This window comes from Notamacropus eugenii, chromosome 5 (genome assembly GCF_028372415.1).
Source record: "Notamacropus eugenii isolate mMacEug1 chromosome 5, mMacEug1.pri_v2, whole genome shotgun sequence".
Taxonomy (NCBI): Eukaryota; Metazoa; Chordata; class Mammalia; order Diprotodontia; family Macropodidae; genus Notamacropus; species Notamacropus eugenii.
The window spans coordinates 197,802,063-197,816,564 of record NC_092876.1 but is presented as its reverse complement, the minus strand read 5'-3'; the positions used below and the strand labels follow the sequence as shown (position 1 = coordinate 197,816,564).

Sequence of the window (14,502 nt, the reverse complement as noted above, 5' to 3'; positions counted from 1 at the left end):
TGCATACCTGCATACCTGGCTCTGGATTACCCTTGCTCCTCTCACAACGCTTTTCCTCTGCAAAAAACAAACAAGCAAAAAAACATCTTTTACAATTACTGGCTTTTGCAAAACCGGATGTTGGTTCCAGTGAAGATAGGACTGAACATTTGAAATCAGGAGATCCTAAGATTTCAAGTTCCTGTTCTGTTACTTACTGGGTGGCTGTAGGTTGGGCGTGCTACTTCTGATAGGTGTGTTTTTTGCCTTATTTTCCCCGGGCCCAGGCCACTGTGGTACTTCTCCAAGGTCTCCACACCACACCTCTTGTTCCCTGGCTATCATCCTTATCCTCTTCCACCAGAACCTTGGACTGTGTCCTTTGGTTTCCTAGTAACAGATGAGGTTGTGCTTTCTCTTGCTGGGGACTCAGGCATCCACACCCCTTCTACTGTACTCCTTCCCCCGCCCCCCAAGCATTTATTTCTCCCATTAGAAGGTAAGTTCTTTAAAGGCAGAGGTTGTCTTGATTTCTGGGGCTGATATCCCCAGTGCTAGAGCACCTGGAGTATAGCAAGTACTTAATAAATGCTCCATCTCTAGACCTCTGTGTGTCTTTTTTTCCATATTGGATAATACTAAGTGCTAGATGCCTCAAAAGGTTCTGATGTAATTTTGACATGAAACCCCAAACAGTAAATATACGTCAGCTGCTGTTCTTTTATGTTACTCATAATCCTTGCTATGCAGTATTGCCTTTCTATGCCTTGCCTTTACATTTATCGGTATGCTACGTGTGCAGTTGGGGCTTGGGATGAATTGGAATCCTATTATTTCGCCCTCCCCTGAGAAGGGAGTAATATTTAGTACAAGAGGCAAATTCAATCAGTTAGGCTGTAATTTAATTTATATGATGGAAGTTGTAGTGATTTAAGCCAATTACTCCCAAAGGTCTGCTGCCTGGCAGCAGGAAATTGTCATTGTGTTTTCTAAGTTGTGCAGCAGTGCTGTAGACACACACACACACACACGCATACTCTCAAAGAGACTGAAGAAATCACAGAGCAGCAAGCCAGCTGTTTGCATGCTTCCATCCCATTGGCATTGGAGCATGTGTTTATTATCAGGAATATATTACACTTATCTGTACATCAGGACTCAATACAAACTCCGTGTAATTTGTCAACCACATATTAATCAGACCGAGTAACTCAGATGGTGTGGAAAAGTAAACAAAAACCCCAACCCTTTACACAGGGATGTGCAATGTGTCCACAGGACACAAATGCATTCAGTGCAGAGACATCAAATACCTGATTTTCATTTTCACTCCCCCACCCGTCCGGCCTGTCCCCTCCCTCCCCAAAGTGAAACCAATCATTTCTACCACCTGATGACAATTTCAGTCACCGGTGAGCTTGATGTGCAAGGCAGGAACTGTTTTTACCTAAAACTCAACTATTGAAAAAGGGCGGGGGGTGGGGGGTGGGGGGGGAGGGCTCTCTTGTCTGCAGCATCCTGCAGCCCAATGAGGAATTTCATTAGGAAGTTAAAAAAAGAAGAAAGAATCTCCACCCTATGCCCTTGAACTCAAGGATATATTCCATTGGTTTCTTAATCATTCAAGGAGTCAGGTCTACATTGGATTCTTTATGAGGAAGACAGTTGTTGGTGAGTGGGGTGGAGGGGGTGAACTGGGGATCCAAAGCAAAGACGGCTTTGGATGGAGGCCAGAAAACAAGGCTATGGTTACAATCCAATAGACAACAGTGCCATCCAGTGGCCTAGGTAGGCTGTAACCCTTCTTTTTCCAGGAAGCCTGAATGCCTAATGGTGGACTTCTGGAATTTACAATTAAACAATAACAAAAACCCAACCATTGGTGGTGGACACAATGAATATTTGAGAAGCTGGCCACATCTGAGGTGTTCAGTCTTTCAGCTGTGCCTGTCAGATTCAAACCTACCTTGAGCTTCGTTGCTCCCAAAGGTTTGACATTGGTGGCGATGGCATGAGTTCTGATGGACCTGGCCCCTTCATGACCCACCCTTGCAGGTTCCAGGGCCGATGACCATTCCCCAGCCATTACTAGTTTAGCAGCATTCTAGGGGCACAGCATGTAGCGTGAGGAAGAGTGAGAACCAAATCAGTGTTGCCTATTTCTGAAGGGCATAGTAAGAACTGGCCAGGCTAAGCCTCTATTCAAAAGGCCCCAGTCAGAGGCAAAGGAAGCTTAGGGTGCCACATGGACATTTACAGTGAATCATTTCACACATCTCGTTATTGGCACTTGTCTAATCCTAACAGACTCAGGACTTTGCAAGGAGTGGACTGGTTGAGCCATTTTTATAAAGGGGGAGGAAAGAAATATTTTTCCAGAAGTTCCCATGGAGGTATTTTTCCTTCCTAAAAGTGTTGACATGGGAGGAGCTAAGCAAAGACCAGTCAGACAGTCCATCTAGGCTGGCAGCCAAGACACATTTAAATAAAATGAAAAGAGTGTTAAACATATGCATAATGGACTTGTTTTCTGTTTGTATGGCTGTCCAAGGCTAATGGAATGTAATACAGTTTGTATATCAGGAGAACAAGATAGTAGCAGGTAGGAGTCTTTGAAACTGCTGAGTCCTGGGAATCCCTGAGTCCAGTCCTACAGGATAGCAAACCCTGGTGTAGTGAGTCGAGCAAAAGTCAGGCTTCATGGATGGATGGGGTAAATTGTTTTCTACTTCCTAGGTTCATTCCCTGGTGCTCTTAACCACTTGACCTTTCAGATCTACTGCGACATGAGGAGGGAGAAAAAGCTGTACATGAGAAAAGTCAATGGTTGGGTTTCAGGTTGTGTTTAAAAACTTAATACAGGGTCATCTCTATAGTTCTCACACTCCTTTGGGCAGTGGAGTCCACTTTTTGTTATGGAAGATGAGAGGTGTGGACAGTCTGAAGCATGGGATGATTCCCAAAGCATTTAAGTTTGACTTAGGAATCTTTGAGTACGTGTGTCATTTAAAGCTATAATACAACATGTTTTGAGAACTGACTTCAATCAAAATAATGGAACAACATTAGAGATGTGATGAAGGAGCAGCTGGGAAGCTGTTCAGTTGTCTCAGCCTAAATTGTTTTCAATTCCTACGCAACGCTCTCCATCTCCTCTTTTGAACAAATGCATGGTGCCAACTTAAGAAGACATGACTGACCTTTTTTAGTATTCGGGAAATGATTATGTGAGTTCCCAAGGATCTTAGAGGCTCTATGTTCAAGAGGACTCCAAAAAGAAAAGATAATTAGCATGGTTGCTGATCAATAAAGTGTCTAGGTGTGTTTTTAGAGTAAGTAATGAAGGAAATGCCAATTAAACTGAAAGCAAAATTTACCACTGAGGATAATCCAGTACTGACCATGCAAACAAACGTAGGCCTGATTCTACTTTATAATGCTTGGTAAAAGTACATCCTTTTTATCTGAACAGATGAGAGGGTCAGATAAGCCTTCAGGGATCCAGAAAAAAGCTACTGACCAATAGGTTCATTTAATAAGCCCCGAATTCACCTCCCTAAAAATATAAAACTTTCCCCCATGAACTCATACCCCTGCAAAAACAAACAACAAAAAAAGAATCCTTCAAAAATAACTAGAAGACTTAGGTGTAGTTTTCCTACACTTCATATAATTTTTGGGATGGTCAAACTGAAGAATCTGGTTGCCATGGAGGATGCCCTACCTTAGGAGGTAAGTAGAAATATAAATGAGCCTTCTGGGTTCACTGATGATGCTCCTGACAATGAATCTCAGGAGGAATGAAGATTCCCACCTTGCATGGTTTAAGTTTATTTACCTGGAGATAAGAACTCCGACATTTGACTCTTAAAACTGTAACTGCAGAGTGTAGAGTTCTCCAGGTCTCCTAAGCCTTTGTCATGGAATGGGTCTTAGTGAGCAGTTACTAGGGGCTGCTGTTACTTTGAAAGGGGAGCAGCTGTCAATAAGGCAGCTTCCTGTTTGGCCTGTGGACTGGAAGCCCTCCTCCTCCAAGGGCAGGATGTATTCTGAGTGAATCAAGGGGCATGTGCTGAAAAGAGTGCTTCCCGTGAGCTTTGATCTGAAAACAAATGGTGTTAAAAAACATGAAATCTGTCATGAGTCTCCCGTTGCTCCTTTTCTACTGATGCACAATTTCTCTCCCTCTGACTGACCAGGACATGGCCCATCACTAACTTCCCTGAGCAGAACAATTCTGCTCTCCAGAGAATCCTGAGCTGCTTACAGAGGAACCCATAACGGTGATGGGACTCAAGACTAAGAAACCTTACTGTGCAGAGGTAAGGAGATTTGAGGGGACTAATTGGGGGGAGGGGGGGCGAAAGTTGGTAGAAACAGCAAGAGTTCCCATGCAAAAACAGCTCCTTCCTTATTTCTAAAATACTATTTCTCAAGATTGGTTTTATAACACCTAGTTCAGGGGAAGGGTCTTTAATTAGCTCAAGGGGTCTTATAAGATCCCCAGGGGGCAGTTTCAATTCATGTTAAGTGCCATACAGTGTTTTTAGGAAAGACAAGGATGATGTTGTAAAATCTAAAAATAATAGGATGCCACAAACCCCATAGTAATCACCACTTCTGCATGTGTGCGCATGTGCGTGTGTGCGTGTGTGCATGCATGTGTGCATGCGCATGTGCACATATATGTGTGTGTGTACACCCACACAAACCCCCACACTTCTTGGGGTCAAGCTTTTGTACACAGCCTTACTGATCAGTTAGAGCCCACTCTCAGTCTGGTAAAGGGGTCTGAGGTAAACAGAAATGGACCTAGTTGGTGGAGAGGAGTGAGGATGTTCTATGGAGTATTTCAGAGCTAGCAGGAAGACTGTGAGCCAGAGCTGCTCTTTAGGTCAGTTGCCAGGTTGCCTTGCACATGGCAATGAATAGCGAGTTCTGGATAGATGAGAGGAAGGGAGTGAGAGTCTTTCCTTTTCAGAGAGGCCTGAGCTCTCTGTGAGCTAGCAGGAGGAGTGCTGTTGCTTACACATCTTTCAACAGAGGTGAGGGGAAAGATGAAGCACCATGACTGAAGGTGGGGGTGGGGGTGGGGGTGGGGAACAACAAAGCCCAGACAAAGCCAGGGCCACATCTGGCTCACTCAGCTGACCCAAGTCAGATTGGTCTAAAGCTCTAGTCAGTCCAGTAAGGGATTTTGTTCTAACATGGCTACCACTCTCAACTGGCACATTCTAACACATTGCATCATCATATAACCTAATATAACACTGAAATATGTATTGCCAGGGATGCTGCATTTAGCAAGTGCAACATGGAAATTGCTGTAATAAGGAACTATGCTTGGGGATGTGTGCATACCTGCAGGTTGTACTTGCTAAGTCAATTACATCTAGTAATGTGTTTCAAAACTCTTAGTCAATATGGCATAATCTATTCTAACGGAATGCCCAAGGTACTGAATATCACAGCATCATGCAAAGCCACTAAAAGAAAAATAAATGTTTTTTAACCCCTAACCTAATTTTCGTGTCTTGGAGTGGGCAAGAGACACTTGGAGATCTGCTAGAAATTAACTGTGCCAGGGTCCGAGTTGCCTCATACATCGACCTGTGACTACACCCGACCGCGTGTGCATGGCCTGTGGGGCCCCTTGACGATTCTCCCTGAGCCTTTCCTTGACTTCCTTTTTCTCTGACCTTGTCTGCTTTGGGCACTGGTGTTCTTGCCTCAAGCTTGCTCAGAGCTTGGCACAAGGAGAAGGCTCCAGGGTGGGGGGAGGAACACATAGGCCCTTGTCACAAACACAAAATAATGACATCATCGTTACCACCACCATCATCATCATCACATCTTTCAAAACTCATTGTTTTTCCTTTTGTTAGCCATGCTCCTAAACTGCCACAATACTACAGAACACCTTTCATGTTCTGTTCTATTGTCCCAGGTACAAACACTGGGGTAGGCAAGTGGCTTAACTTGGCCCGCTTGGGCAAACAACAAAGAACGAATGGTCAACTCTGACTGTTGACTGTGGTTCCCTCTAGGAGAACTGGCCAGGCCAACACGGGGAACGATCATCAGCTACTCTGTGGGCTCATCAGTGAAAAAGACCTAGCTGTATCTGTGGGTCCCCACATGATGACCGAGCAAAGCTCAGGGCTTGATCCATCTGGACTGGCCAGTTCTCAGGAAGTTACTGACATCTCCTTCCCCACCTAGCAGTCAAGATGTGGGGTAGTTAGGATAGTGGCCTCAAGTTGGGGGGGGAGGATTAAAGTAGCATTACATAGTTTATCCATTGTCAAGCGTCTCTCCAGAGGATTGTGGGAAGATGGCCAAATCAAATCAAAAGGCCGGGGCCAGCCTGAGCACTGTTCTAAGGGAAATGTGGATTCTGGGAGAAGCTTTTTGAGATGGAAACCACAAACGTCTCGATCCCCATTCTGGAAGGACCACTGCATTTCTCTGAATGCATCCTAGCTCGCTGATTGCTTCTGAAAAGTCATTTAGGAACAAAGCAAAGACTTGTGTTTAGAAGAATACATATGAGTCACTGTCATGAAAAACATCTGAGGAACCGCCGCTACCCCTCAGGGTTTCTAGATGCTTGTTCCTCATCAACTCACAGCAAGGATACCAATAATTAAAATCTGCAAATGGAATAATAGTGATTTCATAACAAGTGGAATAAGAAGCTGATTGTTGTGAAGGCAGTTACCATATCACAAATCGCTGGTGTTCGTGTTAAATAGGGTTACCACTTGGTGGTTGGCTGAAGGCGCTTCTTTTTTTTTTCTTTTTCTATTTTGGGTAGAAATATTCCTGGGAGGCTAGACAGAAATGCATCTAATTTAGTTATAATTCTTAGGCACAAGTTAGAAAACTGCTGACTATCATTAAAATATATCAGCACTTAGCGTTATATAAAATGCAATTCAGAACAGCTGCATGGATATCTGTATACATGTCTAGAGATACACACATGTTGGTGTAGTACATACACGAGGGTCTATTCCAAATCGTACTGTTTGTAACTAACCTGAAATATTGCAGTGAAAGTTCACCTTAGAAGGACAATCAGTCATAAGAGCGTTCTATCTTTTGGCTCTAACTATTGTGAAAAAAAAGTTTGCACACCAGACTACAAGGGTTACATTTTTCAAGGACATCAGAGGGCCAAGACCAAAAACTTCTTACACTGGAATGAGAAGAGCGCACCGTCGAGGACACAGGACAGCCACTACCAAGCATGCAGGCAGCAGCAGACCTCGGGTATCACCTACTCTCGTTAACACTCTCTTAGGATGAACACCCTCAGGGGATCGGAGAAGCTGGGGGCATCAGAAGGCTGCTCGGAGGGGCGGCGCTGTCATCTCGGAGCTGTGCTCATCTTGGCTGGCGATGGAGGCCCCGAGGAAGAGCGGTAAATGGGGGATGTAGGGGAGAGTTTAATTGGGCTGGTGGGGTCCCCAGTTTGGAGTTTCCAAAGCAGCTCCTCATTGGTTCTACTTAACCTCTTCTTCTCCTTTGTTTCTTTTTCCACATACTCCTGAAGGTTGGCATTTTCCTCTGATAACTGTCTGGATAGGACAAACAATAACACATAAAAAAACATAAACAAGAATGCAAACAGCCACAGTAGAAAGTAGTAACACTAACATTTATAGGGTCGGCAACGTGACACATTAGATCGAGAGGCGGGCCTGGAGTTGGGAAGACTTATCTTCATGAGTTCAGATCCAGCCTCAGTCACCTGCTGGCTGGGTGACCCTGGGCAAGTCACTTAACCCTGTTTGCCTCGGTTTCTTCATCTGTAAAATGAACTAGAGAAGGAAATGGCAAACCATCCCAGTATCTTTGTCAAGAAAACCCCAAATGGCATCACAAAAAATTGTACACAACTGAACAACAACAAAGCATCATCAATTGTATAAACATAGATCAACCTGAGATGACCTGTGCTCCTGGAAGGAGTAGCAAGGGAGAACGTGGATAATCCAAAGCCACAGATTCTCTAAAATTTTTCTTGAAATGTTAGCTTTTGTTTCCTCCTCTCCAGCCTCTTACTAAAACTACTGCCAAAGTGGGTTGATGAAGTCTAGAATCACCCCTCACACTGACAGTCTGGCTCCCCATATCAGTAGAGGTGCTCATCACTTAAATAATTTGGGACAACAATGTTAAAAGAAACTCTCAGTGGCTCCATTTATTTAGTGTCCATCGCCCCTGGAGCTCTAGCAGCTTTTTGCAGTTCTTCAGATTTATTTTTACATCAGGGTTGGGAGGGGCAGGCATTACTCTCATTTTATGGAGGGTGATATTAAGGCACACCAAGAACCACCCAAGGGACTGCAGGTGAACCCGTACAGGCTGAAGCCTGGGTAGGGAACATGACTACCCAAGTCTTTTTCCTCAAAAGAGAAAGAAATGTTTCTTGACCCTTCCAAGGGTGAACATGTGGCTTCTCCAGGGCTTCCAGGTAGAAGGTGACCCTGAACCCAAGAGGAACTAAGCCCTGTTTCTCCAGGTACAGAAAGAAAACACAAAAACCATTACTGGACCTGGCCCTGGGTTTCTGTCAGACTCAAATGACAAGATGGACCATGCAATTAGTTCTCTGACAGATTCCCAATTCAAGCTCCTTTGTCAGATTTACTTTGGATTGGGAAGGAAGCTTTGGTGTTGGGGAAGCCTGTAATGGAGATGGGAGAGCAGGGTTCCAGGTTGGCATGGGAGCACCAGCACACAGCCCAGACTCTCCCAGCTGGCCCATCAGTTCACAAAGGGCATGGCTTATTCAGAGGGCTGAGCAGCATGAACTGGGGACTCTGCTGGATCCATCCAGGCCAGGGCATGAACACAGAGGGAGTGGGAGGAGCGTAGAGGCCATTCCAGGCAAAGGCAGGGCAGACAGCAGCAACAGACCAGGGAGTGACTCCAGGGAAATGGGAGGCAGTGAGCTCTCTGATTTGAATAGGGGAGGGGCTGGGAGGGTTGTAGGACTACATTCCTGTGCACTCTCTCTTGCCCAGGGGTGCATTCTACCCCCAGGCCTCACCTAAGGAACTATGCTCCAGGACTATTTCCACACTCTTGAGCCAAATGCCCCATCCTAGCTATCTAGAGCCAGTGTTAACTCTAACTTGCACAGAGAACTGCAAGTTTGCCCTGTTCCCCTCAGCAGGGCAAACTCCCTCCTGCCTCTTCATTTTCAAAGTGCTCTGTTCCCCTATGGAGTTTTCTGAAACCAGCCTGGAACAATGGAGAGTGTGAGGGATTTAGCACCTAGAGGCGCTGGGTTCCAATCCCAGCACAGCTCTACTTTGAGGATGGGAAAAGGCAAGAACCCGGCTGAGAGATGGCCTCCTCATGGAGGAGCTCTCCCTGCTTGGCCAGAGAAGATGGAGGGGGAAGTTAGGAGCAAGTGATGGCTGTCGTTCATTCTCGAAGAGGAGCAAAACAACGTCACTATGATAAAGTCAAGTTTCAGTGTGTCTGACTGTGGCTAATTAGACCAAAATGAGTGTGAACATCTGGGGTGGGTACTCTAAATTTAAAGCCAACTGAAAGGGGTAAAGAAGCAAGCTGGTGGACAACCAGCAGTTACTGAGTACCTACTACATGCCAGGCAGTGTGCTGGGGCTGGGGAGACAAAGATAAAAACCTAACATGCTCCTGCCTTCAGTGGGCTTCCACTCACTCAGGAGATTAGAGAGTCTCAGACCTACACACCTTGTGACAACAGTGTTCTGGTCAATTCTTGCTTTGAGGTCTTCATTTTGCTGTTGGAGCACTTGGATTTTTTCTTCTAGGATAATATTCTTTTCAGCCTGTAAAGAATGAAAAGTTTGTGAGTTCACTGCAAGGACACAGCACGGATCAGGGCCAGTGCCCTGGACTCTGTTTTGCAGGGCCACTTACACTTAGTACCCAGACCTCTAGAAGGCTGACCCAATCAGGCCTTGTTGCTCTGCCCCAATTTAGAAGCAGCTCCCTGTTTACCTTGTTACAGCCTGGGTGGGGCCCTGGTCAGAATGTGGCAGGATCATTTGGGACAGCAGAGCCCAGTGTATATTTTCAGTCTCCTGGTCTGTGCCTTATGAGGGCCTGGCAGGGGAAACGCCCTGCATTTCCAAAGGCCAAGCTTGAGCACCACCTCTCCTGGGTTTACAGCTCCTCCCTTCCGAGGTATACACACAGATTATTTTCCCAGGAGTCAGGTGAGCAGTCAAGACCCTGGACAATTCACCATTCTGGGTTTACTGAAGAGATATAATTTATAACAATGTAGGTAGAACTATGCTCTTTGGTCAACAGGTACCATTGATACTGAGATGCCAAGGACATTTCAGAAAGTTTTCAGAAAACAGCACCATCTCATTGCCATTGAATTATATCTAATTCATTCATTAATGAATGTATCTAATTCATTAATGCATGAATTATGTTTAATTCATTCGTTAACCTATACTACTCTCTGACAGTACATTTCAGTGGGTGTGAGGCCTATCTGACCAGTAGGGATGGTGTTCTAGTGGAAAGAACATATGAAGACAGAAGACCTGGGTTCTCGTCCCTGTTTTGACACTGTGTGACCTTGGGCAAGTCACATAACCTCACTGGGTCTCAGTTTCCCAGTTATTATAAGATAACGCTGACTAGTACCTTTTTAGGTTGAACATTCTATAATTTTCGACTAGTTATACATTAAGATGTCAATGAATACAGGCAGTGTGGTGCCATGGAAAGAAAGCACTAGATTTGTAGTCAGATGACCTGGGTTCAAATCTGAACTTTGTTTCTTGCTATTTGTGTGATCTTTGGTAAGCCATTTAAACTCTCTGGATCTCTGTCATCACATTTACCAGTGAGGGGGCTGAACTAGATTATCTCTGGCTTTCTTCCTAGTTCTAAATCTGTGATACTATAATTCTATGAGACTGAATCAATAACTAAGGTGACTTGACGCCTTGGGCCAGTATGGTTTAGTGAAGAGACCAGAGTTACTACTCATGTGATCATGGGTAAGCCTCTAGAGTTTCCTGAACCTCAGTTTTCTCACCTGTAAAGTGGGGCTAATAATGGGATTACCTTCTTCACAGATTTATTGTGAAGATAAAATGATGGATACAAGTCCTTTTTAAACTAAGCCTACCTTTGAAATACTATGTCACGCAAATAAAAAAAGGGGCCAACTAGGAATATCACATATTCAGAGGTAGTAATGAGTGGTAATGTATACACAATAGGCAAGTAACATCTATGGATCCAAGTTATTAATTCTTATTCCCTATGTCAAAAACAATTATTTTCTCAAAGGACTGAAAAACTCTTTATTAATATTGCTTGTATATTAAAAATGTCCCTTTTCTATAAGAAATGGCTTAAGAATCAGAGTCAAAGGGCTTGGCATAGAGATCAAGCATTAATTTATTATTTATTATACCTACTTTGTGCCAGGCACTGTGTTAAATATTTACATAAATATTATCTCATTTGATCTTTACAACAATCTGGCAAGATAGGTACTCTTTATTTTTTTTTTTTTAACAGTTTTTACAGTTGAGGAGATGGAGGCAGATGGCAGGTGACTGGCTCAGTGTCACATGACTAGTAATTGTATGAGGCTGGATTTGAATTTAGGTCTTCCAGACTTTAGGCATTACCTAGCTGACTAATAGGTGACTCTGCCTAAGGTTCCAGGACCCCTTTCTGCTAGGAGAGGCTCCTGGGATAATTAGTTAAGAGAGAAGCTAGAGATGCTTGTCAGTAAGGTAGCTAAATAAAGATTCACATCACACTCCCCCCCACCCAAGGAAGCATATAGGCTGCATTGAGACACTAGAGTGAGAGGGTTATTTACAGGGAACAGGCTGTTACAGCAGCCAAAACAAATCCCCAAACAAACTCAAAAACCTCCAAGTGTATGCTTCTGTCAACTTACTCAACACCGTCCACCGGACATGTCTGTGGTACCACTGGGGAGGAGACTGTGAGTCTTTGCCCTTGTCAATCACATCTCTCCTCCTCCACAGAAATGAGTTAACCATTTCTGCTGTGGCTCAGAATTGTAGTCAAGGAACTCCCCATGATTATTTAAAGGTACTTGGCCAACTTGCTTCCATGTTTATGACTTCCTTATCCTTTCCTGGTTTTATGTCTAGCAGGTCTCCTGTGAGAGCAGCCCATAAAAAAAAAGTTGGAAACCATAGGCTCCAAGTCCTCCTAGGGAGACAGCCTCTACAGGCTTTGGAATTGGGCAAGGTTTGCCCATGGGACAGCTAAGCTGCGGACTATTCATGAAGCATGGCAATGTGGAGGAAACTACACTGAAGTGGAAAAAGCAAGATTTAAAGAAACGGGCAGTTTGGGGAAGGGAAGCTTCCTGTGGATGGCGGCAGGTGACTGCCACCCCATCTGGTACCCAAGGAGAGTAATGGAGTTTGTACTTAATCAAGCTGGTTTTTAACAGAAACCACCAGTTTTCTCCATAGACAAGATGTCTTCTAAGATCCCTGGCTTCACAATCACTAAAGGAAAAACTGAAAGTTGGAAAGGACCTCAGTGGTCATCTAGCCCTTTGTTATTGTCCAATTGGTTCAGTTGTGTCCAATTCTTCATGACTCTATTTGGGGTTTTCTTGGCAAAGATCCTGGGGTAGTTTGTCATTTCTTTCTCGAGTTCATTTTACAGAGGAGGAAACTGAGGCCAACAGGGTTAAGTGACTTGCCCAGGGTCACACAGCTAGTAAGTGTCTGAGGCTAGATTTGAACTCAGGTCCTCCCAACTCCAGGACCAGGGCCCTCTTCACTGCTCCACCTAGCTGTGTGGAGCACAACACCCCCTCTCAAATTTCTAACATCATGTCTTGAAGGTCTAAGGTCTTCAAAGGTGGGAGATAGGTGCAGACTTTCAAAAGTGGCTCACCTTTGGGTAACCTGAATCATTAGAAAGTTTTTCCTAGGAGGCAGCTAGTGGTGCAGTGGAGAGAGCTGAAGCCAGGAAGATCTGAGCTCAAAGCCAGCCCTTGACTCTTATGAGCTGTGTGACCATGGACATGTCATCTGACCTTTGTTTGTCTCAGTCTCCTCAACTATAAAATGGGGATAATAATATCCCTACTTTATGGGGTTATCTGAGGATCAAATGAGATATTTGTAAAAGACACTTATTCCCTTCCCTTCCTCTGACATTAGGCTTACATTTGTCTCTGTAAATTTCTCCCAGTCACTCCTGGTTCTGCCCTTGGTTGCACACACAGAACAAACTTAATCTCTTTTCCCCTTGAGGTACCTGAAGACATCTGTCATCTCACACTCTCATCTTCCCCTCAGTTTTTCCTTTTCAAGGTTAAAAAAAATCCCAGTTTCTTCCACTAATCCTTCTATGGCAGACTCAAGGGCCTTCACTATTCAGGCCTTCCTCTGGACACTGTAGCTTATCAATGTCCTTCTTATCCAGGTTGGCTAGAACTGAAAGCAATGCTTCCTAGGAAGTCTGATAAGGCCAAAGTCAACAGGGTCAGTGATTCCCTACTCCTAGAAGCTATGCCCTTCTCAATGCAACCCAAGAGTGCATTGACTTTGGTGGCTGCCCCATCATGTTACTCACATGGAGCTTACACCCTGCCCCATCCCCCCACCAAACGCAGGTGTGACCATGTGTCCCCTGCTCTGCATTTGTGAAGGTGATTTTCAAATTGCAAGATCTTGAGAGCTGAAAAGCACTATAGAAACGTGGCCACTTAATTTACTTAGGATGGTGCCCCATCCAGAATTTTTTGCCTAACTCCGCCCCATGATGATCTTAATGGTGATCACAGAAAACAGAATGACGCAGGCTCTCTCAGCTACAGGGAAGAACTGACCAGCTTTTCCAGCTCGATAATCTTCTTTTCCTGTTGATGGATTTGCTGATTCTTCATCTCGAGGACTTGCTTCAGACTGTTCATGTCTTCTTCCAAGTGTTGGTAGGGGGCAAGTGCCACCTATAGAAGCCAGGAAAAGCATCAGCATCATTGTTACGGTTCTTAGAAAATGGATTGAGCATTGGCAAATCCTAGCCCTTCCCAGTAAGATTTCCCATAGGGACTAGACTCATGAGTTCAGTGGGAGAGGGAATCCCTGAGCGAAGAAACTACCTCTACCAATGTAGGTTGGCATGTTCTCATAGTTCTAGAGATTGTCTAGGGCAGTGGTGTCAAACTGAAATAAATAATGGCCACTGACCCACACAGAAGGATTCCTGTGGCCTGAATATCAGTTTTAAAAAGGAATGCTATTTATGTTTTATCGTATTTTTATTTATTTTTTTAAATATTTCATGATTGAATTTTAATATGGTTCCTGGAACACTGCTGACCACATGTTGGACACTTTTTGCCCAGTGTCACAGAGCCAGTATATATCAGAGATGGGGCTTGAACCCAGGCATTCTTGGCTTCAAGGTCAGATATGCATTAACTAAGCTACTCCAGTCTATCTGTGTGGGCACAGAGATCCAGAAGAAGTGCTGTATGTA

At 44.4% G+C, this 14,502-nt stretch overlaps 1 protein-coding gene across 3 annotated transcripts in view; it reads right to left on the bottom strand.

Moving 5' to 3' along the window:
* Window positions 1–1,051: 1,051 nt before the first annotated feature.
* Window positions 1,052–14,502, bottom strand: part of MTUS2 (microtubule associated scaffold protein 2) — a 729,368-nt gene continuing 715,917 nt past the window's right edge. For all 3 annotated transcript variants that reach the window (XM_072611825.1, XM_072611824.1, XM_072611826.1), the window contains 3 exons: window positions 13,850–13,969; window positions 9,715–9,812; window positions 1,052–7,562 (listed from right to left, as the gene is read on the bottom strand). In XM_072611825.1, coding sequence (XP_072467926.1) covers window positions 7,352–7,562; window positions 9,715–9,812; window positions 13,850–13,969 — 429 coding nt within the window. In that variant the 3' untranslated portion in view covers window positions 1,052–7,351. The remainder of the gene's footprint in view (window positions 7,563–9,714; window positions 9,813–13,849; window positions 13,970–14,502) is intronic.